Here is a 23,548-nt window from a genome sequence, read left to right on the forward strand (position 1 = left end):
GTTATGTCTCCATGTCACATAATAGATTCATTACACTCGGGTCAAAACAGTCAACTTATCCCATTAAACAGCAGCAGCTAACTTTCAAAGAAACTAGTTTACAGCAACGACTCTTGGCGTATAATATAAGGTGGTGCAGAACACCATAAATCAACTTACAAAATGTACCGAGGATGGGGATTTATTAAAACAGACACAGAAAAAAAAAAAATAAAAAAAAAAATAAAAAGTTTCAAAAGGGTACTAATGTAATAAAGTAACAAGAACTGAAATCTGATTGAAAGTGGTGACATTCTTCAGAGAAGTTTTTTATATTGTAGCATTTTACTAAAAACGTCAAAAATTGGGTCCATTGGTGTAAATACAAAATAAGGAACTACATATCAAAAAGGCACAAAAATCATACAGAAAGCTGCTACAAGAAAACCTAAATATGTGCAGAAATGTCACCAAACCTTCATTGTGAAAGATCTTTAACAAGACGATGTTCACCAAATACTGTCCAGCAGGAAAATGAACAACAGGATATTCCAGCCTTTTTCTAGGCTTCCTGTTCCATGGACACATATAGATTAGTTAGGTGGACATATGATTGGAGGATACAGCGCACCCCTGCTCTGTAGGAGTGGGCCTCTCCAGCTTATGGAAAAAGCAGCACACCAATAGGGAACATTAGTATATAGATTCGGGCGACGTAGCTTCCTAAACACTGCCCTCATTTCCTCCAGCGATAAAGGAAACCATCATCAGGTCTGCGTTATATCATCGGGTTCGGGAAGTAGTCGATGACTTCAGAAGTCACACAACTGCAGCTGTAACGATCGACACATTGATTTTAGGGATTTTGCAGCGCTTACCCTTTCTAGCAGGTCTATCCACTACAGAAAGACTCATCAATGCGTATGTGGGTTTAGGCCAGGGCTCGACTAATTTTGGGTCACCGTCAACTGAAGTCCTGCAACAACTATAAGAATTTGAACTTTGCTCGTTATGATGGGTCAGTTGCCATCGTCAGACGTGTATATGCTGTTAAGGCCATCAGGAAACAACTGAAAACTGATGGAAAGGAGCCAATGAGTGCGGTGCCAAGGCTATGCTCAAACAAACGTCATCTACAGGCTACTCCTGTACAGTTGCAAGAAGACATATGAATAGAGATGAGCGAGCGTACTCGGAAAAGCACTACTCGCTCGAGTAATTTGCTTTATCCGAGTATCGCTGTGCTCGTCCCTGAAGATTCGGGTGCCGGCACGGAGCGGGGAGCTGCGGCTGACAGGTGAGTCGCAGGGGAGAGAAAGATCTCACCTCCGTTCCTCCCCGCCCGCTCTCCCCTGCGACTCACCTGTCAGCCGCAGCGGCACCCGAATCTTCAGGGACGAGCACAGCAATACTCGGATAAAGCGAGTAGTGCTTTTCCGAGTACGCTCGCTCATCTCTACATATGAACCCTTCAGAATCAGTTACTAGTAAAGCGTGGTCTGATTGGATTAGTCCATCATGGTGACTCCGATAACAATGTAACTAACTTCATCATATGCCCTTTATGTCTTATCGGGCACATTGAGTCAACTTCCACAGTGCAGGGTGAAAAATTAACTGAACTTCTGTTAATGTCTTCTCCAAGAGCTAAATGGAGAAAGGTGTTTCAAATTAACCCCTTAAGGACCAGAGTTTTCTGCTACTAAAAAGGACCAGATGATTTCTGTTGCGTTTTTTTTTTGTCACGTTGACATATAGGGCCCATTTGTTTATGTATTTTTTCACTGACTTTTTTTTTTTTTTTTAAGGCCTCATGTCCACGGGGAAAAGAAGAATTAAAATCTTCAGCGGATCACCCGCACGCAGATCCGCACTCCATAGGGATGCATTGACCACCCGCGGGTAGATAAATACCCGCAGATGGTCAATAAAAGTGAATTAAAAAATTTCTGGAGCATGAAAAAAAATGGACATGCTCCATTTAGGTGCGGGTCTCCCGCAGGCTTCCATTGAAACCTATGGAAGCCGTCCGGATCCGCAGAAGACCCGCGCCAGAATTAAACTCACCTGCTCCGGGCGATGCAGATCTTCCTTCCTTCGGCCCGGTGGATGTGCCCGGCGCCGGCGTGCCCAGCACATTCGCCGGGCCGAAGAAAGAATATCCGGCCACGAAGAAGGGAAGACCTGCACGGTCGGCAGCAGGTGAGTTTATTCTTATTTTCAGCCCTCATGTCCGCAGGGCAGGAGGGACCCGCTGCGGATTCTCCATGGAGAATCTGTAGCGGGCCTGATTTTCCCCGTGGACATGAGGCCTTAAAGGGGTTGTCCCACGCCTAAACGGATTTTTTTTTTTTTCAATAGCCCCCCCGTTCGGCGCGAGACAAACCCGATGCAGGGGTTAAAAAAAAAAAAACGGATAGTACTTAGCCGAATCCCCGCGCTCCGGTGACTTCTTACTTACCTTGCGAAGATGGCCGCCGGGATCTTCACCCACGGTGGACCCGCAGGTCTTCTCCCATGGTGCACCGTGGGCTCTGTGCGTTCCATTGCCGATTCCAGCCTCCTGATTGGCTGGAATCGGCACACGTGACGGGGCGGAGCTACGAGGAGCAGCTCTCCAGCACGAGCGGCCCCATTCAGAAGGGAGAAGACCGGACTGCGCAAGCGCGTCGAATCGGGAGATTAGACGCTGAAATTAGACGGCACCATGGAGACGAGGACGCCAGCAACGGAGCAGGTAAGTGAATAACTTCTGTATGGCTCATATTTAATGCACAATGTACATTACAAAGTGCATTAATATGGCCATACAGAAGTGTATAACCCCACTTGCTTTCGCGGGACAACCCCTTTAAGGGGTGGTTGGGGTAGGTTAGATTTATAGTGGTTTACTTTTAAAATTAGTATAATTTACACTAAAATAAGTTACTGGAACAATCCAAAAAGCCAGCCCCCTGTGAATTCAAGGGCTCACTTACATTTTGTCTCTGCACTATGAGGATGTACTCCGTAAAAGAAATGAATGGTACAATTGTTTGTGATTTTCTATAATTATGATTTCAATAGTTTTACCACATTTCAGTAGAAAAATGCAAGAATCTAGGCAATTCCATGGGGCGATTGTTTTTCTCAGACCTGTATCCACAGAATAGGAGTAAATGTTGTACCGTCTCTAGCTTGGATACAAGATGTGATATGGGCAGGCATGCAGGCTCTAGTATCCTGTTGTTACACCGCCTCTAGCTTGGATGCGAGATGTGATACAAATGGGCATGGAGGCTCTAGTACTCTAGTGTACCGCCTCTAGCTTGGATGCAAGGTGTGATACGGGCGGACATGGAGGCTCTAGTACCCTGTTGTACCGTCTCCAGCTTGTATACAAGATGTGATATGGGTGGGCATGGAGGCGCTAGTACCCCGTTGTATCGCCTCTAGATCGTATCACATTTTGTATCCAGACAGGCATGGAGGCATACAGGTTCTGTATGGTATCTTGTGGCTTATCAGTCCACATTTGCTGTAACTAAGGCTTTAGATCATGCAAACTCGTAGGCTGTTGAAGCTGACGTTCCAGATGGTCCCATACATGTTCTATTTGTGATAAGTCTGGTGACCGGGCAGCCATGTAAGTCTGGCAATGTTGTGGAGACATTCCTGTGACCCCCTTGTGTGTGCGGCCGAGCATTATCCTGCTGGAAAATGCCACTTGGAAGCCCTGCCATGAGAGGAACACATGTGGCTACACGACATCCTGAACATATCGCTGAGCTGTCATCACTACTAGGGGTGACCAACTGTCCTATGCAATGGCTTCACAGTGGGGGCAATGTGCCGCTCCACAGCAAAGATTGAGGAGATCACCCCTATATCTCCAGACACAAACATGGCCGTCATCCGTGCCAAAACTAAAGCTAGATTAGTCTCTGAAAACAACCTGGTTCCACTCAGTCTGCTGTGGCATCATGTGTGATGAAACTAAACTGGTACAGAGGTGACAGTGGATGGGTGTCAAAGGCAGTACATGTAATGGGCGCTATGAGACGAAACGTCCTTCTGGCATGCACCTGAAAATGGTCCAGACAGACAGCGGTGTAATGATGGTGCCACCTCTCTCTCTGGATGGCGGACAATGAAACAGTTGAAGCTGCTCAAGCTTGTTGGACGTTAAGAATCCTCTCTACTGGTGGTCTGTCGATGGTGTCCTGAGCCCGGTGTACGTGCCCTCATGTATCCACTAATTCCAACACTCAACAGTCCAGTCAGAACGGCCCAGGTAGCCCATCCAGCTTCTCACAGTCCAATAATGCGCCCCTCCCAAACTCTATTAACTGGGTGAAACCCCTTTGATTGCATCGTAGAGGCGTCTAGTGGCCAACAAGCTCTACACAAGCGGAAGAAGAGGTCACCACACACAAGGAGCCTCTGGGAGCCTTTGTATATGACAAAGGGGGAACCACTATTAGGGCCTCAGGTAGCAATACTGTTCATCTAATTACTAATAAGTTTACATATCTACCTGAGACGTTTTGCTTCAAAAGTTGATACACAGTTACAACAACTCCTTCTACAGGCTGTATTTTAAAAAAAAGTAGTGTAGGCTAGTATATAAGGCTAGCTTCACGATATTGCTACGAGAAAGTCGCAGCAAAATCACATATGGGCTAATGCGATGTCAGAAAAAGCATCGCTGACGCTCAAAGAAAAACTATCATGCATCGCTGCTGCCCGCGATTTTCTCCCACGACAGACGGCAATAGGAGTTGCAACAAAGGCTCCATAGGGAAACGAGCGATTAAAAGGGAAAAAAAACCCACAGAAATATAGAACATGCTGCGATTTCCAAATATCGCAACATCGCAGCTCTGCGTTTCCTCATGACAGCAGCTTGACTCTTTCTGCATAAGGATATGCCATAGAGATGAATTGGAGACGTGCACACACAGAGCCAGACTACTGTCGTATGCCACCTTCACGGGAACACCGTGCTGGCACGGAGCGCTCTGCAAGTATGAATGCTGTCTCTCTGGACTCCACGTTCCCTCATTTCTGAGAGCCATAACTTAGTATAAAGTGCTAAATAGGTGATAACTGCGTCCTTTAAAAGCCCTGATCAGAGTTTGGGGGTCCTGAACAGCCCCCTCAAAATGAGACTGAGAGGTACAGTTTGGTTGCCATTGCAGCCCAGTGCCTTTGAAGCCCCCCGGGCTGCCATGTATTCTTGCTGTGGCCTGTGGCTCATCTAAACAGAACACCTGCAGAAATACTTCATAATGTAATACTGAAATATTGCAGTATATCGTATAAGCAAATACATGACCGCAAGTTCAAGTCCCCTGTGGGAAACGGTCAAGAACTTTTTGCAGTCCTCACTTAGATGACCAGAAGGTAGTGCCTGTCGCACTGAATATATTGATATGTCTGCTGTATAGATCTGCACAGTACTAATTCTGGATATTCATGAGCTGCAGGCTAGCTACATCCACCCCATCACCCAGCAACTGATTGGCAGCTCTCTCTCTGCATATTAATAGGCAGACAACAGTCAATCAGTGGCTGGAGAACGGAGTGGGTATAGCTAGCCTGCAGCTCATACACATCCAGGACTACTTTAAAGTAGTCCTCTATGCATGAGCTGCTACTTATTAGATGCCAGTTCCCGCAAAACTACTGCACAGATCCACATGGCAGACATCACTATAATCAGTGTGAAGGTCATCTTAGGGCCAGGCCCACACGAATGTAATTTCACCACGTATTACGAGTACGTGATAGGCGGTGAATGGAGTCAATGGATGGACAACGATTTCTTCACATTTGTGAATATTTGTGTCATACACACTTAAAAAGACAAACGCAGCAAGTTCTATTTTGCCGTGTATTATCAGCAAAAAAAAAAAATTTCCCCGTGCCTGCCCCCTCACCGGAAAGCCTGTCAAACTCTGGAGGTCTCTGTGTATTTCAGCCTCTTCCCTGCAGTGTAGCCCCCTGTCTGATACTTGTCAGGCACCATCGTGAGGCTGAGATTTTTAGGTTTATCCCACATCTATGCCATGATGCATCAGCACAGCATTAGCTGAGGCTATAACATTTTTGCCTATTTGGGTGGGCAAGAGAGTTTAACCATTACCTTCCATATTCACCTAAATAAGCTACAAACTAATTCTATATCTATCTATCTATCTACACACACACATACATATAGTCAAGAGGATGAGTTCTGATCTCCTCTATTATAACTGTGTGACAGGAGCTGTGTGTATTACCAGTAACTGTGATAGGAGTGTCTGTGTTTCCCTTCAGGGAGTTTCTGTGGCAGGGATTGTGTAACAGCATTGCACAAACTGAGAATCTAACTAAAAACCAAACACATAACCCCAAGTAAATCTGAGCTGGGCAGACCATCCAAGGAAGGAGGGGAGGAAAGGAGGCCAGAAGTTTCAGACAAAAAAGAGATAACCAGCCAAGGTAACACTAGTTAACTCATATATGATGGGGAATAGCTACATAATAAAAAGTGATCAAAAAGTTGCATGTACTCCAAAATGGTGCTTACTGAAACCACAGATTATTGTGCAGAAAAAAAAAAAAAAGCTAGTGCCCAACCAGCCCTACCAAGATACATTTTTTAAAGAATACATAATTTCTAAAGCAGCATAGCAAAAATAAACAACGTTTGGTATTGTCGTAATTAGAGATGAGCGAACGTGCTCGGCCCCGCCCCTTTTTCGCCCGAATACCGCGATTTTCGAGTACTTCCGTACTCGGGTGAAAAGTACTCGGGTGCGCCGGGGGGCGGGGAGAGGCGTGGCGGCGTGGGGGGTAACAGCGGGGAACAGGGGGGAGCCTCTCTCTCTCCCTCTCCCTCTCCCTCTCCCCCCCACTCCCCGCTGCAACCCCCCGCGCCGCCACGGCGACCCCCGAATTTTTCCGCCCGAGTACGGAAGTACTCGAAAATCGCGGTATTCGGGCGAAAAAGGGGCGGGGCCGAGCACGTTCGCTCATCTCTAGTCGTAATCATACTGACATACAGAATAAAGTTCTGTAACTTTTGCCGCAGTGTGCACACTGCATAAGCAATAAACAAGAAAAAGTCCAAGGCCCCCTGTCTACAGTAAATCGACGGTGAATCACGCAGGCCGAAGCTTTCCATAGCATTGCTATGGAAAGCGCCAGCCCCATGTCCACAAGCGGAGAATCGCTGCGATTCTCCGCTCGCGGCGGGCAATTTGCAGCATGCTGTGAGTTGCCCCGATTCTCCGCTGTCAGATTAGACTGACCGGCGGAGATTCCTGTGCGGCTCCTGCTCCCGGGCAGCGGCGATCTGCCGCGGCTCTTCGCAATGCCCGTGGACAGGGGGTCTAACCCAGATCACAGTTCAAGACAGAGAGATAATCTGAATGTTTCATAATATATCAAAATAATATTCTTCAATGGACCAAAAGCTGAAAGTGCGTGATATAATTCAGGAGACTGATGAAATCTCTAGTCATTGGACTATGTTGCATGATGTATCATAGTATGGAGAGAGGTCTGATCCATTCCTACTGGCATAAGCTTTTGTGTGTAGTGTTGGTCAATACGCAAATAAGGAAGATGGAACAAGACCTCTGCAGCGCCACCTATTGGATAGTAGCATTCATTCAAATCAATGCATTTTACAGGTCTGTGGAATTGGGAATTGAAAACCAAGCCAGAAACCATACGCAGACAGCTGGGATGTTTGCCCCTCATCAGTGTGCAGTAGGATCGTGGCTTGGCTAATGAGAGGCCTGTGATGTTAGTCGGGAGGGGTATCATCACTCCAGTATTATTGTATCTTGACGCCACTAGAAGCTAGGTGTTTGACAGCAGGAACGCCCCTCTCACACCCCCAGCTCCCGATAGGGTGAAGGCACAAAGGTCCTAGCAGCACAGTATGCATATATTTGTCCCAGCGCTGCAACCTTAAAGGGGTTGTCCCGCGAAAGCAAGTGGGGGTATACACTTCTGTATGGCCATATTAATGCACTTTGTAATGTACATTGTGCATTAATTATGAGCCATACAGAAGTTATTCACTTACCTGTTCTGTTGCTAGCGTCCTCGTCTCCATGGAGCCGTCTAATTTCAGCGTCTAATCGCCCGATTAGACGTGCTTGCGCAGTCCGGTCTTCTGTCTTCTGAATGGGGCCGCTCGTGCCAGAGAGCGGCTCCTCGTAGCTCCGCCCCATCACGTGTGCCGATTCCAGCCAATCAGGAGGCTGGAATCGGCAATGGACCGCACAGAAGCCCTGCGGTCCACCGAGGGTGAAGATCCCGGCGGCCATCTTCACAAGGTAAAAATGAAGACGCCGGACCGCGGGGATTCGGGTAAGTACTATCTGTTTTGGTTTTTTTATCCCTGCATCGGGTTTGTCTCGCGCCGAACGGGAGGGGGCTATTGAAAAAAAAAAAAAAACGTCTCGGCGCGGGACAACCCCTTTAACGTTACTATAGTTCTCAGCCATACATTATTACCTGTAAATGCTGGCATGTTACCGCTGTCACATGCCAGCATTTACATGTCCTAATGTAAGCCTAAGTAGTATACTCACCCTTAGGCTAAGGCTGCAGTGCTGGGACAACTCTATGCAGACGCTGCAGCCTGTGTGCTCCGTCCTGCCCGTAATTAGTGCCATGCTTGCTACGCGGCCGGACGCTCACCTCTGCATCCCGCCCGGCATTTCTGCCATGCCTGCTCCGCAGCCGCCCGCTGACCTCTCCATGCCGGCTGCCGCATCACGCCTCCATTGTGGCCGGAACCGGTCATCTCGGTTCTGCCGGCCACATGAATGGTTAGTGAGGGTCGCTGCCGGGAAAGCACTGTCAATTCTGTACAGTGAGGAAGGGGGTTGCGCGTTGTCGCCCGCCGGGTAAAGCATTTGGTCCAGGGGATGCGCGGCTGCAGCGCCGGCGGCCGCTCTATGGCTATAGTATGAATCTTTTGTGGTCTTGCAGGACCTGCAGCGCAAAACACTGTGCAGCCAATCAGCATCAGGGGGCGTCTAGGAACTTAGCTCCGCCCTATCCCATTGCAAATAGTGGTGAGGGGCTGAGAGGGGGCGGGAGCTCAGTGCACTGCTCCCAGCCCGCCTGCTCCCCCTGCAAAGAGAGACACCGTACATCAGCCGAGCGTGAAAACCCGGCCGATATCCGGACGTCTGAATAAGCCCTGAAAGTGTCTAAATGTAGTGCAAAGCATGCAAAATCACTTCTGGCACAATTTGTGCCTTTTGAACAGTAAATCCACTCCATTGTGTCTTTTCTGTACTCAGCTTTTACCCTAAAAGAAGTGGAAGCATTATAATCTGAGAACATAAGGGTGTCCATCCCTTACCCAAAGGAAACAGTGGGGGACATCTGATCAGACTAAAAGTCCAAGAAAGGAAATAAAAAAAAAAAAAAGAAAGAAAAGAAAACGCAGCATGCCCTAATTTTTGGCCGATCCTGCTCAGCAATTCCTATGGGAGGGAAAACATAGGGGTGTGAGGCGGGGAATAAATAAAAAAATAATCACATTGCACTCGCAAGTGTATTTTACTATTAAAGCATGCAAAGTTTGCTAGTTAATTGCATGAAAATAGTGTGGAAACCCCCCAAAAAATGCGTATTTCCGCGTTTTTCAGACAGATATCACATTCGCCTGTGTAAATACACCCTAAGGACTTCACATGGCTGTATTTTCAGTTCATGTGCTGTCTGAATTCCACGAACAGCGGAGGGACATATACTAGCCAGTTAGGTCATTCACACAGACCAATAGTCCATGTGTAAAAGAAATCACTCCATATCCTACTCCGTCTTCACAGACTGTAGTGCATGCAGCGTACGGGCCTGCAAGAACAATCAGGCGGCACATGGACGGCATCCGTGCGAGGGCCGAGCTTTTTGCCTCCAAATTCTTAGACTGAACAGCGCCATGGGAATAAGCCCTTCGTGTGCAATCAAGCCTCTGCCGATCAAAGGATAAGGCTTTACATGTTAAACACCTTTAACCCCTTAACCCCTTGAGTGGCGGGTTTCCTACCACCCTGTCGTGCCCACCAGGGCAGGTTTTTTAAAATGGTCTAATCATTGAATTTCAACTAATTTTGCAGTTGCGTCTCAAGAGCCATAACTTTTTCATTTTTCCATTGACATGGCCATATGAGGGCTTGTTTTTTGCGGGACAAGTTGTGATTTTTTTAAACGGGGGAGGGAAAAAAGAAATGGGGAAAAAAGAAAAAAAGGGGCCATGTCATTAAGGGGTTAAATAATGTATTAACTTCCTTCTCTGGGTCATTACGACGCACACGGATACCACATGTGTGATTGTATTTTTGATTTTTTACAAAGTAAAGGGAGACAAGTGTTTTTATTAATTTTTTTTTATAATTTTTTAACTTTTTTTATTTTTTTTTATTTTAATTTTTTGTCCCTTTAGGGGACTTCCACAGGGACCCATCAGGACCCCCTGATCACATTCCGGGGGTCTGATGGTGACAGCCCTTTACATGCTGCAGTGACAGCCCTTTACATGCTGCAGTCACATAGACTGCAGCATGTAAAGGGTTAACACAGCAGAAATCGGAGGTTTTCTCTGATCTCTGCTGTAAGAGCTGGTACCTAGCTGTCCTCTGACAGCCAAGCACCAAGCTCTCCCTGCCACAGAGACCATCGGCTTGCTTCTGACAAGCCGATGGTCTCTATGGCAACCTGTAAACAAAGCAGGAGATTGCCGGCATATCGGCAATATCTTCTGCTGGTTTTTCAAAGCCCTTGCTTTGTTCTCTGTGGGTCTGTGCAGGCAGAGCACAGTGTCACAGCTTGTGGCATTGTGCTCTGCAGCTCCCATAGTGATACATAGCCCGGAAATCTTCCGGGCTATGTTGCTATGAGCAGTGGAGCTCGTCCTGGAAAATTTCCGGGCGTGCCACTCAAGGGGTTAATGATGCGGACCCTTTTTTTCCCTCATTTTCGTTTTTCCTCCCCCCTTTAAAAAAATCGTAACCTCTATTTATCCATCGACGTCACTGTATGAGGGCTTATTTTTTGCGGGACGAGTTGTATTTTTATATGGTGCTATTTATTGTACCATATAATGTACTGAAGAAACAAAATTCTGAGTGAAGTAAATAAAAAAAAACAAAAAAAAAACCCGACATTCTGCCATCTTTCAGTGCGTCTTGTTTCTACGGCGCACAAACTGCAACAAAAACAACATACCTTTATTCAATGGGTCAGTAGTAGAGATGAGCGAGCGTACTCGGAAAAGCACTACTCGCTCGAGTAATTTGCTTTATCCGAGTATCGCTGTGCTCGTCCCTGAAGAATCGGGTGCCGACACGGAGCAGGGAGCTGCAGGGGAGAGCCGGGAGGAACGGAGGGGAGATCTTTCTTTCCCTCTCTCCCGCCCGCTCTCCCCTGCTCCCCGCTGCGACTCACCTGTCAGCCGCAGCGGCACCTGAATCTTCAAGGACGAGCACAGCGATACTCGGATAAAGCAAATTACTCGAGTGAGTAGTGCTTTTCCGAGTACGCTCGCTCATCTCTAGTCAGTAGGATTACTACAATACCAAACTTGTATAGTTTTTTTCTCTGTACCACATTTTTTTTAAAGACATTTAAATTTTTTTTTAATTATTTTCTGCCGCCATCTTCTGCGCACAATAACTTTTATTTTTCCGTCGAAGTAGTTGTACAAGGGCTCGTTTTTTCCAAGGACATCCTGTAGCATACGTTGGTATCAATTCGGAATACATACGACTTTTTGATCGCTTTTTATTGCATTTTTTCCTGGGAGGCATGGTAACTGAAAAAGGGCATTTCTGGCGGGGTTTTTTTGGACGACGTTCACTGTGCGGGGTACGGGGTATATTCCGCTACTTTGATAGATCGGACTTTTATGGACGCTGCGATACCAAATATGTATTTTTCTTTTATGACTTAGATTCATTTTTTTTATTACAGATATGGCAAAAGGGGGGTGATTTAAACGTTTATTACTTTTTTTTCCTTTTTTACAATAAATAAAACTTTATTGATCTTATTTTCACTTTTTTTTTTTTTTTTTTTTAAAGCCCCCCTGGGGGACCACAACCAGCGATGCCTTGATCACTCCTGCAGTATGATGTAATGCTACAGCATTCAATCATACTGCTATTTGACAGGCAGTCTATCAAGCCACCCCACAGGGATGGCTTGATAGGCAGTCAGTTAAGGCAACCCTGAGGCTTTTCAGAAGGCCCCCAGTTGCCATCACACCTGTACGGCTCCCTGTGATCTCACACAACCGATTGCAGCTATTGCCTGCGGGTGTCAGCTGTAATAAACAGCTGACGCCCGTGTTGTATAAAGAGAGGGTGAGCCGCGATCTCTCTTAATACATACCCTGATGCTGCAGGACATAAATGTACGTCCTGGAGCGAGAAGGGGTTAAAATAGGTTGTCCAGTTGCAACTATATGGCCTGTGTTCAGTATAGATCAACAATAATAGGCAGAGGACCCTCGCCAATCAGCTATTCACTGGGTCAGTAGACTGAACCAATTTCTGCAGGAAGCAGACAGCTCTGTTCCCACTGCAGTGGCCAGGCTTGGTACTACAGGCAAACTTCCTATTAGGCCGCCTGCAAATGGGCAGATTTGCGTTGCGGAGTCTACAGTGGGCATCCGCCTCCGGACTTCGCAGCGAATACCGCTCCATAGCATGCTATGGAAAAACAGGATTTTATCTCCACGAGCGAAAATCAATTTTGATTTTCTGTTTGCGAATGATAAATCACGGCATGCTGTGATTCAGTGCGGGCTATGCACGGACGGCTTCTACTGAAGTCCAGCGGCACTTCCACAGTGAGCACTGCAAAAATGAGCCACGTCACTGCCTAGCGCCTACTGCGAAAGAACAATGGCGAGCACATATGCAGCGCAGAAAGACAACATCTGAGAGGTACGTTGGGGGTCACCGGACGGACACTGGGTCGAACTCCGCTGCAGGAATCCTACTGCGTCATATGACCCGCCGGCCGCGTCATATGACGCGGCTGGCAGTAGGCGGGGAAGCGGTTTCACGCTATTTTCCGCTGTGCTACAGCGGAAGATAGTGTAACGGACAGCTTTCATTGACTGCAATGGAAGCCGTCCGCCCACTGAAAAATAGAACATGCTGCGGGTAAGTACGTGTGATTTCACGGTATGGAATTCCGCACTGTGAGTATTGCTCTATTAGGTTCAATAGAACCTAATAGCTGCGGGGCAACGCAGCGGATTTCCACCGCGTAATACGCAGTGGAAATCCGCCCGTGGGAATTAGCCCTTAATGACCTATCCTTAGAATCCATAGTAACAGTTTCTACTGTTGATCCAGAGGAAGGCAAAAAAAAAAATTGTTAATATCGCGTTTCCCCGAAAATAAGACAGTCTTATATTAATTTTTGCCCCAAAGAGGGCAGTGTGTCTTATTTTCGTGGGGAACCTTATACTCACCTGGTCCACGGCGTCCCGATGGGGTCCGCGGCGCTGCATCCTCCTTGTCTTACAGCTGATCTTTTCCTGGTGACGGTGCTTTGAATACCCCGCCTCCAGCAAAGCGAAATGTCAGTCACTGAATCGCTGTGATTGGCTTATCGAGCGCCGGCTGTGATTGGCTGCCGGCGCTCGATTAGCCAATCACAGCGCTCGCTTTGCTGGAGGCGGAGTATTCAAAGCCCCATCAGAAGATCAGCTGTAAGACTAGGAGGACGCAGCGCTGCTGGAGACCATTGGGATGCTGCGGACCAGGTGAGTATTTTTTTTTTTTTTACTGGGCACTTTAGCTAGGTCCTATTTTCGGGGGAGGCCTTATATTTCAAGCTTCCCCGAAAACCCGATAGGTCCTACCCCGATAGGAAGACCTATTTTCGGGGAAACACTGTAGTTGATCAGCTGAGGTCCTCCACTTGGGACCATGGTTGACCCGCTGTTTGGGTGCAGTTCAGGGCACGGAGCAGGAAGCTCTGACCTCTGGGTCAGTTCACAGTTTCTGTGAACGTGGAGCGGATCCTCATAACAAGCAACAGAACACTAAAATGTGCGGCATCCATATCCAAATGACACCCTGTGAAGGAGGCCTGAACTGTGGGCACAGCTGCTGGCGGAGTCTACAGAAGAGCGCTGCACGCAGCGGTATCTGTCCAGTGAAGACCACAGTTCCCGTGACGGTCCATTATAAGGCCGCCCTCACACTGGCGAGGGAATAGTGCGGGATTTGTGCGTCGCTTTGGAATGGGTTCATTCATATTAGCGATTCTTTCCTGTATGGCACCACGCTGCTGGAAACACGTGGCAGCACGTCATATGTCTGCAAGATCGCCCATTGTTTTCAATGGGGCTGAAGGCAGTAGCAGCAGAACAGTGGGAGACCTCTGCGGTCCTCTGCCGTAGCTGGGACAGCCACGTCGGGGATCCCTTCATCCACGCAGTGACGTGAGGCCTCGCATCCACGGCGCTCTCACATGGTGGAGAGCACCATAGTGCACAGAGAATAAGGGCCCTTTTAGACGAGCCGATTCCCGTTTCAACAAGCGAGTGACATCACCGCCAGCTCGTTTGCGCGGCCTGTTTAGGCACACAAACGAGCCATTCGCCCCCGTGAACGAGCGCGGCTTACACTGCACAATAATAAGCCGAAAGTGAACAACGAATGAAAAGCGAACAGTTCTCATTCGTTGTTCACGCGCATGATCTGTGAACCCCCTAACGTAACGATAGGCGCCATTAAGGCCGCATTTGTAGAGTGGGCGTCCGCCGGTGGATTCCACAGCAAATACCGCCCGTAGCACGTTTTTTTCCTGCCCATGAGTGGAAGTCAATTGTGGTTTTCCGCTCGCGGCGGACAAATCCCAGCATGCTCTATTTAAAATCGGATTCCATGCGGACGGCTTCCATTGAAGCCGTCCGACCCGCGACCCTCGCGCTGACATCATTGCGGAAAGGATCTGCGCCATCACCTAGTAACAGTGCGGCATTGTCTGTACTACACAGGTGCGCAGCCCAGCGCATCCGCAGTGCAGAATATGATGACTGTGGACAGGTACGCAGGAGTCACAGGCCCGGCACAGGGGCGGATACCAACCCGGCTGTCTGCAGGTGGCCTATTTGTGCGCCACCTCAGCGTCGTTTCCAGTAGCTGTCCCAGTACCGCAGTGTAGTCACATGCTTGTACAATAACGCCCCCTGCTGGGTTCATCCACTTCCAGGTAGACAATGGCGCAGTGTGCTGCACTACTGCATGTGGGGTCAGCGCAGGTGTGACCAGTGCAGGCTGTTAGCACCGCTTATGGGAGCAAAGCAACAGCAGATGCCATCCATCCCCGCCCCCTGACATCTGGTAATCCGGCACGGGCAGGTGACAGCGCTGTGACACTCACCTCCAGGTTGAAGTGGCTGCAGCCCTTCAGGAACTCCCTGATGTTGGCCAGGCACTCGGCGTCGGTGCGCGGCTCCGGGAACACCTGCGGAGAGAGACAGCGGTTAGCGGCGGGGCACGTGTCCGTGTTGTGCTGCGGCTCCCGGGGCGACTTCTACCAGGAAGCAAATCCCAACTCAGGAAATGACGTGCGGGGAGACAGACAGCCCTCCCGCCCCGCCGGGGGTCACCTGCCGGCCGCCCCTCCCGCCGGGGGTCAACTCACCTGCCGGCTGATCCTCCCGCCCCACTGAGGGTCACCTGCCGGCCGCCCCTCCCGCCGGGGTCACCTCACCTGCCGGCTGCTCCTCCCGCACTGCCGGGGGTCACCTGCCGGCCGCCCCTCCCGCCGGGGGTCACCTGCCGGCCGCCCCTCCCGCCGGGGGTCACCTCACCTGCCGGCTGCTCCTCCCGCACTGCCGGGGGTCACGTCACCTGCCGGCCGCCAGGTGGCTGCATGCACACGCCAGCCCCCGCCGCAGAGGGGCGTCCTAGTGACAAGCCTGGCAGGTCGCTGCCTCACACGTGCTTCCATCATAACATAAGAGCCGGCCCCATAGCAACCCCGGCCGCCCGCAAGCTCTGCTGCCCTAGTCTGCACGAAGACCCCCTCCAGCCAGGTGGTCTCACACAATCCTCCGTACTCATCAGTGTTCTGGCACCAAACACCGCAGCGTTTCTGCTACATGTGAACCAGAGGGAGTAGCCCACAAATCTGCGCCGCAATACACTGCAATACCCGCAGGGCCCCCGGCTCTGTAGGCCGGCTCCACACGGGACTGAAATCTTGGGAATGACCGCATGGAAAAACCACAAAATTTCCACGGGATAAGCTCAGCTCGAAAACCTGCGGAATTTGGAGCGGCTTCGCCGTTGGCATTCCGGCGCGGCTAGAGAACGGAGGTCGCTGCGGAAATGGAGAAAGAATTGACATACCGCGACTTTGTTTTCCCCGCCACATGGCAATTTCAGCACGGCTGAAAAAGCATTAAATGCATGGGCAGAATTTCGGTGCAGAAAGTCCGCATGAACATTCCGCGGCAATTGCGCATTGTCTGAACCCAGCCTAACGCCAACCTGGTCACGTCTGCGCGGGGATCACGTTGGGGAGGCTTACGCTCAAGAGAAATGACCAAGCGAGTAACATCACAGGAATAACAGTGAGGACGCTTACACACAGCCGGGAAAAGCGTGCCAGGGATTTGTGCATTGCGAGACGCAGAAATCGCGCACGCATCTGAACTCTATTCTTGATATGGGTGATATTGGCCTCGCAGGGCGGGAAAAAATTGCGGCATGTCCAATCTTTGGACGCCTCACACATTGTCTTCAATGGGGCTGGACGACCGCGACTACACTGAAGGGATGAGCGAGTATACTCGCTAAGGCACTACTCGCTCGAGTAATGTGCCTTAGACGTGTATCTCCCTGCTCGTCCCTGAAGATTCGGGAGCCGCCGCAGCTGACAGGGGAGTTGCGGCGGGGAGCGGGGGAGAGAGATCTCCCCTCTGTTCCTCCCCGCTGCTCCCTGAATCTTCAGGGACGAGCAGGGAGATACTCGTCTAAGGCACATTACTCGAGCGAGTAGTGCTTTAGCGAGTATACTCGCTCATCCCTAGATGGAAGGCGGTTTTGACACAAAAATGCCTTGCATCCACGGGGACATCGCATGTCCTCGAGCGCGATATTGGGCCGTGAAACTCGTGCGATGTCCCCATGGATGCGAGGCATTTTTGTATCAGAACGCCTCCCATCCCTTGAGGGGATCTGCGATCCTCCGCTGCGGCCTGTCATATTCATGCGATGTTTGTGTGTCTCGCAACGCACTAATCTCGCACATTTTTCTCGGCTGTGTGAAAGCGGCCGTTACAGTGATGTCACCAAAGTAAGTTGTCACAGTACGTGTATCATAAACCCTAAAGTTATAGGGGGGTGTCACTGGACATAGTGGTGGATGTACTGTAATCAAGGCGGTAACAGGGGTAATACACAAGTAGATGCCCCAAAACACAATCATGTCACCGTGTGTGGATAATAAACAGTGATGTCATCAGAAAGGGTTATTGTACATAAGAATATCATAGTATGTGAAGAATATGCAGCGTGAGGTCTCATAAAGACTACTAAAAAGGTTAGCCGGTCGGGCAAAATGTGACTGTTCTCAGTAAGAGAAGCCAAGTAATCTTGCAGATCTGATAGCTTTTAATTGCTAACAAAAATACATGATGTTACAGCAAGCTTTCAAACTTACGCAGGGTTCTTCCTCAGACTTAAATGGAATAGATCCGAAGAGGCATATATATATATGTATATACACATACTTATGACAAGGCACAAACGCGATGTGATTAATTTGCATTTAAAACAATACCAGAACAGAATGAGTAGAGGAGTAAATAATTTAGTCCATCAGTTAGGGATGTGAAAGTTTGGGGGGGGGGGGTCACGAGGCCAGAGTGTTATCTCTGCTCCAGATTTCTCATATTCTCCACTGATGCAAGAAGCCTCCCCCAAGATTCATTCCATTCTTAAAAGTATCAAAGGTAGTTATAAACTTGTATTTCCAACTTCTTCTGTGACGTTGAGATTTGAAATTGCCTTCTAGTATCGTAACTGTCATATGTTCTCTGCTGTGTCTGTGACTAGAAAAATGCTCCATCACAGGTCATTTGTGTGTGTGTATTGTAGTATATCCTCCAGGGGAGGGGTGGCAGCGACACACGGGACGACAAAGTGTAATAAAACTTTGCTTCAGTTTTATTCTTCCAGCACAACACAGAAAAACTCCTAAGTAGAAGAGGCACCACGCAGGGTGCTCAGGTCCATACAAACACAAATGCAAGTCGCACCATACAAGGTGTTCAGAGGCTTCCTCCTCAGACTGTACAGCCACACAAAAGCTCCATATGACATAGTCCATTCAAATCTGCACCACACAGGGTGCTCAGGTCCACCAGGCAAGTGGTAATCCCACCTCAAGCTATTAGACCACTGACTCCCTGGAGCTGCAGTCTTTTATGCTGCTTTAATGGGGTCAGTGCCTACAACTGAGCTACCTGGGAACTAGGGTGAAGTTGTGGACTGGATCAATAACCTGTCCAGACTAAGAGCCTGGGAGGAAGACACGCACCCACCCACACACACCCTCTTCGGATCTATTCCATTATGCCTGAGGAAGAACCTTGAGAAGTTGGAAAGCTCGCAATAACATCATGTATTTTTGTTAGCCATTAGAATCTACAAGATTACTTCGTTTCTCCTACAGAAAACAATCACATAAAGAGTCCTGTTACAGAACAAGGACAATAGACATACAGCATGTATAAGGACCTTAGTAATGTCACAGGGATAATACACACAGCACCATAATGCAATAATATGGTACATACAGATGTCACAGCAATCAGGTAATAAAGACCGATATTCCCTGGGCCAGATGCCACTACAGCCCCGACACCCCTGCAGTTACACCCCCGCTCACTGGACTCATGAATACGTATCATTGGTACTTGCATGGAACTGCTGGAGCTCACTGCACCAGATGGTGGAAAGGGGTGACCTGCAGGGAAACAAGTAATAGGATCCCTACTGGGTTGTGTGTTACTCTCCTACGATGCCGATGCCGTCATCCACTTTACATAATAGTGCTATGGATTACAATACCAGCAACTGTACATTAGAGCAGCTACAAGGATTACTACTACCGAGCATTAAATCTGCTTTATATACACTAGACATGGAGATCTGTGCTGTCTGTACCAGCTGGCTCCAAACCAATAGGCTAGTTACAGCTTTACATGCTTGCGCTGTGAGGCTGATATTACACAGCAGCGCTTCTCCCCTACAAAATGCAGGCAGAGAAGCGCTGATTGCACTGAACCAAGAAGTCTAGTTGCCAGCTGCGATCAGTGCAGCTCCGCCAAGTGCCAGCTGCGATCAGAGCAACTTCCGCCAGGTGCCAGCTGCGATCAGAGCAGCTCCGCCAGGTGCCAGCTGCGATCAGAGCAGCTCCGCCAGGTGCCAGCTGCGATCAGAGCAGCTCCGCCATATGCCAGCTGCGATCGGTGCAGCCCTGCCAGGTGCCAGCTGCAATCGGTGCAGCCCCGCTAGGTGCCAGCTGCAATAAGTGCCAGCTGCAATCAGTGCGGTCTCGCCAGGTTCCAGCTGCAATCAGTGCAGTCTCGCCAGGTGCCAGCTGCAATCAGTGCAGTCTCGCCAGGTGCCAGCTGCGATCAGTGCAGAGCCGCCAGGTGCCAGCTGCGATCAGTGCAGCCCCTCCAAGTGCCAGCTGCAATAGGTGCAGCCTTACCAGGTGCCAGCTGCGATCGGTGCAGCCCCACCAGGTGTCAGCTGCGATCAGTGCAGCCCCGCCAGGTGCCAGCTGTGATCAGTGCAGCTCCACCAAATGCTAAATTTAAGCTTTGTATTCCCGCAGCATAAGGCCTTGTTCACATGAGCGTATGCATTTTTACGCTCGCCGCATCGCAGGCAAAAATTGAGTGAATGACGAAAAGCCACAATCAAGTCCTGATCTAAATTAGCTTTTTTTCATCCATTCACACAGGCGGCTGCGGCATATCAGCATATAAATCCCTCGGTCGGCAGAAATCCTCAGAATTAGGGCTTATTCAGACGACCGTATATCGGCCGCGTATTCACGCCGGCCGATATACGGCGTCCCTCTCTGCAGGGGGAGGAGGCTGGAAGAGCCAGGATCAGTGCTCTGAGCTCCGCCCCCTCTCTGCCAACTCTCCACCCCCTATCCGCCCCTCTACACTATTTGCAATTAGGGGAAGGCGGGATGGGGGCGGAGCTAATTCACAAAAACCCTTAGCCCCAGCCCCGTCCAGCCTCCTCTCATTGCAAATAGTGCAGAGGGGCGGATAGGGAGTGGTGAGGAGGCAGAGAGGAGATGGGAGCTCAGAGCACTGCTCCCGGCTCTTCCAGCCTCCTCCCCCTGCAGAGAGAGATGTCGTATATGGGACGGCGTGAATACCCGGCCGATATACGGTCGACTGAAGCCGCCCTTACTATTAATCCTTAAATAGGGGGCATCTGTCTGCTTTTTGCAGCTTTGGACGCAGCTGAACTGGCTCCCCTCCCTTTTTTCAGCTCCAACAGAAGTCTGGGAGCCCCCAGCGTATGTCAGCACAAGATAGGCCAAGACTTCTCTTTTTTCACGCACCGTATAAAATCCTATTATTCCTGGCTCAGCTGAACGAATACATTGGAATCCAATGCTTCAGATTGTCGCAATTTTTTAATGCAGCTAAATTAGCCGCATATTTAGGCTCGTGGGAATAGGGCCTACTGGACATCCTGCAGATTTAGAATCTGTAGAGTTTTTTTTTTTTAATGCAGCAGATTTGTTGTGGAAAGTTTTTACCAAATGAAGGAGATTTCTGAAATCCGCATGGCTTGTACTGTGAACGCTGTGGAATTTCATCAGCATTAAGGGCTAATGCCATGGCCGTGAATATCGCAGCGGAGTCCGTCACGGAGCCCCCCAAAGACCCAATATTCACCTCCCGGATCCACTGTGCGCGTCCCGCCTGACACGCCAACGTGCATGTGCAGTACAGCGCATAACGTGCCCGGCGGGGGCCGCATATTCACGCGATACTTTTGATGTACTGACAGCGGAAGTATAGCGTGATAGCCGACTTCCATTGACTACCGGTGGAATTCCACAGCGTGAACATTGAGCTATTAGGAAATCCGGCTGTTGGCATTAGCCCTTACTGCATGTGTGACGGCGGCCTGAGGCTCCCTTTATACAGGCGGAGTTATTCTATTGAGATGCTGTGGAATTCTGCAACAATATCCACAGAACACTCTATATCCAGCGCTCACACGAACGGCTTGGATTCCGCATGCGAATTTTCACAGTAGCAAGCCTACGATACATCGCGGAAAGTAAGTGCAGATGGTCGCAGAAGATTGCGGATGCGATCGCTTTTCTGCACAGCTGTACGCAATCCACAGCGTATCGTCAGCGCAGAAAAAAGATTGCAGCCAGGTAAAGAACGCCAGGAAGTAACAGGACATCCCTCAGCAGATCTCTCTCTCCCAAACAGGTTTTTTTGTCTCCTCTTCTACACAGCTTAGATCGATTCTGCTGCCCGTAAGCAATATTCTTTGCGTATGGACGGCGATTCCCTCACACCTATAGACTTATTATTGCCCTTCATGAAAAATCTGCACCAAATAGAGTATGCTGCGACTTTTATTCCACTTGGGAAAACCACAATTCCTACCCACACGTCTGAGCGAAGCTGCGAAAGTCATGCCTTCCCTGTCAATGGCCGCCCATTACTGCGTATCGTCCGTGTACATGTCGGAATACACAAATAAATTCCGTGTGAGCCCAACCTTACCCCCAAAGGAATAGGGATGTGAGCCTAGCCTGAAAAGTACCAGCCCAAAAACCTTCTATACGACAATGCTTCCTCTAGAGCTGCCCGCAGATACAAGATATCTGTAGGCAAAGTCAGCCAATTTTGATAGGGACTGCCAGCAATCTAAGATCAGTGATAACTGGCAGATATCAGATTATCTACAGCTCCCATCAAAACTGACTGATATGTCATGTCTGCGGTCACATAAGTGACACCTACCCCGGCGAGCAAAAACCCGTCATCCCACAAACCGCATCCCTACATGAGCTTCTCGGCTCATAGAGCGAGCGGCCGGGGGTTTTATCATCAGTGTGACATTGCCCTTGGCCAAGTTTTAATCAAACCCAGTCAATATTTTGTGTCTGTGTAGACGCACACAAAAATAAATAAGCCAATCTAGTTTTTTATGCTACTAACGTGCCAACATGATGATTAATTTCCAGAAATTTTGCACCACTGCCAGCATATCTGATATGGTCTAAATTGGTGTAAAATTGTGAATATTGTGAATCACATGAAAAATCTTACTAATCCTAAAGTATTGATTATTTTTTTAAATGATCACAAATCTTTCAACAAACTTTGAACAATCGCCGCTCACATGAGCATATCCGTAAACCGCTGCGAGAGCCGGCGGTGAGCAGGCATATCGCTGCGTTTGACAGTGTATATCACGCACGCTGTCACGTGGCATCAAACTTTTTTTTTTATTTCCCGCTCTGCTGCTTAGTAGCATTACGTATAAACGGCGCACATACACAAAGTAATTGCGTATATACAACATTTATTACACGCTCATAGAGAACAATAGGGCTCTATCAGGCGTAATATGCAGTAAAATACAACATGCTGCATTATTTTTAAAGGCGCGTAATATTCACAATAATTGCGAATGGGTCAATGACAATCAATGTCCTTTCGTGCATGTATGAAATGACGCTTGTATGAGCCCGGCGTAAGTCTGTAGTACAGGAAAATATACAAAATTGTCTTATATCTTATCCTGCGTTCAGACTTTCTATCTCGCTCTTCGATTTTTGGAACAGGGAGACAAAAGATTCTGGGGTTTTTTCACATTGATTTCAATGGGTTCTTTAAAAATAAAATCGGAAAGCTCTGTGTTTGCTTCCGTTCCGTTGGATTTTTTTTATTTTAAAGGAACAAATGGCGCAGTTTGTGCCGCAGTTGTGTCACACGACCGAGTTTGCACATGCAATACACAGTATATAGAACCCATTGATTTCATGAGTGAATTCTAAATGCGCAATTCCATCGCGCAAAAAAGAAAATACGCAGCATGTTCTATTTTCCGAGAGCCTCGCGGCTTCAGAAGCACCGATCTAATATGTGCTTTGTGATGCGATAAAAAGGAGACTCCATAGGGTAACATGGTAAATAAATAAAAAAATTGCCCATCACAGAAGGAAAGGACATGACGCAATTTTTGTTTTCTCACAACATGGCATGAGTGAAAACATCACAGATGTGAAGGAAACCATTGAAAATAATTGGTTTCATAAATACGCATTTTTACTCACTCTTGCATCATGGGAAAAACGCACAATTTTCTCGCCAGTGTGAAGGCGCCCTTAAGACGATATTCCCAGATTTCATGTGATAAATGGATGAAGGTCTGCTCATTGGAACCCACACCAGCCACAGGAATGGGGTTCCTGTGTCGCCATTTTCTTCCCCCCACCCCACCCTCCGGCAGTGAGAAGGAGCTTGGAT

The 23,548-nt window shown here is 48.6% G+C and overlaps 1 protein-coding gene across 3 annotated transcripts in view; it reads right to left on the reverse strand.

The window, feature by feature from the left end:
- ARHGEF7 (Rho guanine nucleotide exchange factor 7) overlaps positions 1–23,548 on the reverse strand; it is a 105,768-nt gene that overhangs the window by 77,740 nt on the left and 4,480 nt on the right. For 2 of the 3 annotated variants that reach the window (XM_066579756.1, XM_066579773.1), the window contains exon 2: positions 15,382–15,465. In XM_066579756.1, coding sequence (XP_066435853.1) covers positions 15,382–15,465 — 84 coding nt within the window. Of the gene's footprint in view, positions 1–455; positions 502–15,381; positions 15,466–23,548 lie in introns of those variants that run through there. The other variant, XM_066579764.1, reaches the window with a different exon arrangement.

The sequence above is a fragment of the Eleutherodactylus coqui genome, chromosome 1 (assembly GCF_035609145.1).
Source record: "Eleutherodactylus coqui strain aEleCoq1 chromosome 1, aEleCoq1.hap1, whole genome shotgun sequence".
Lineage (NCBI taxonomy): Eukaryota > Metazoa > Chordata > Amphibia > Anura > Eleutherodactylidae > Eleutherodactylus > Eleutherodactylus coqui.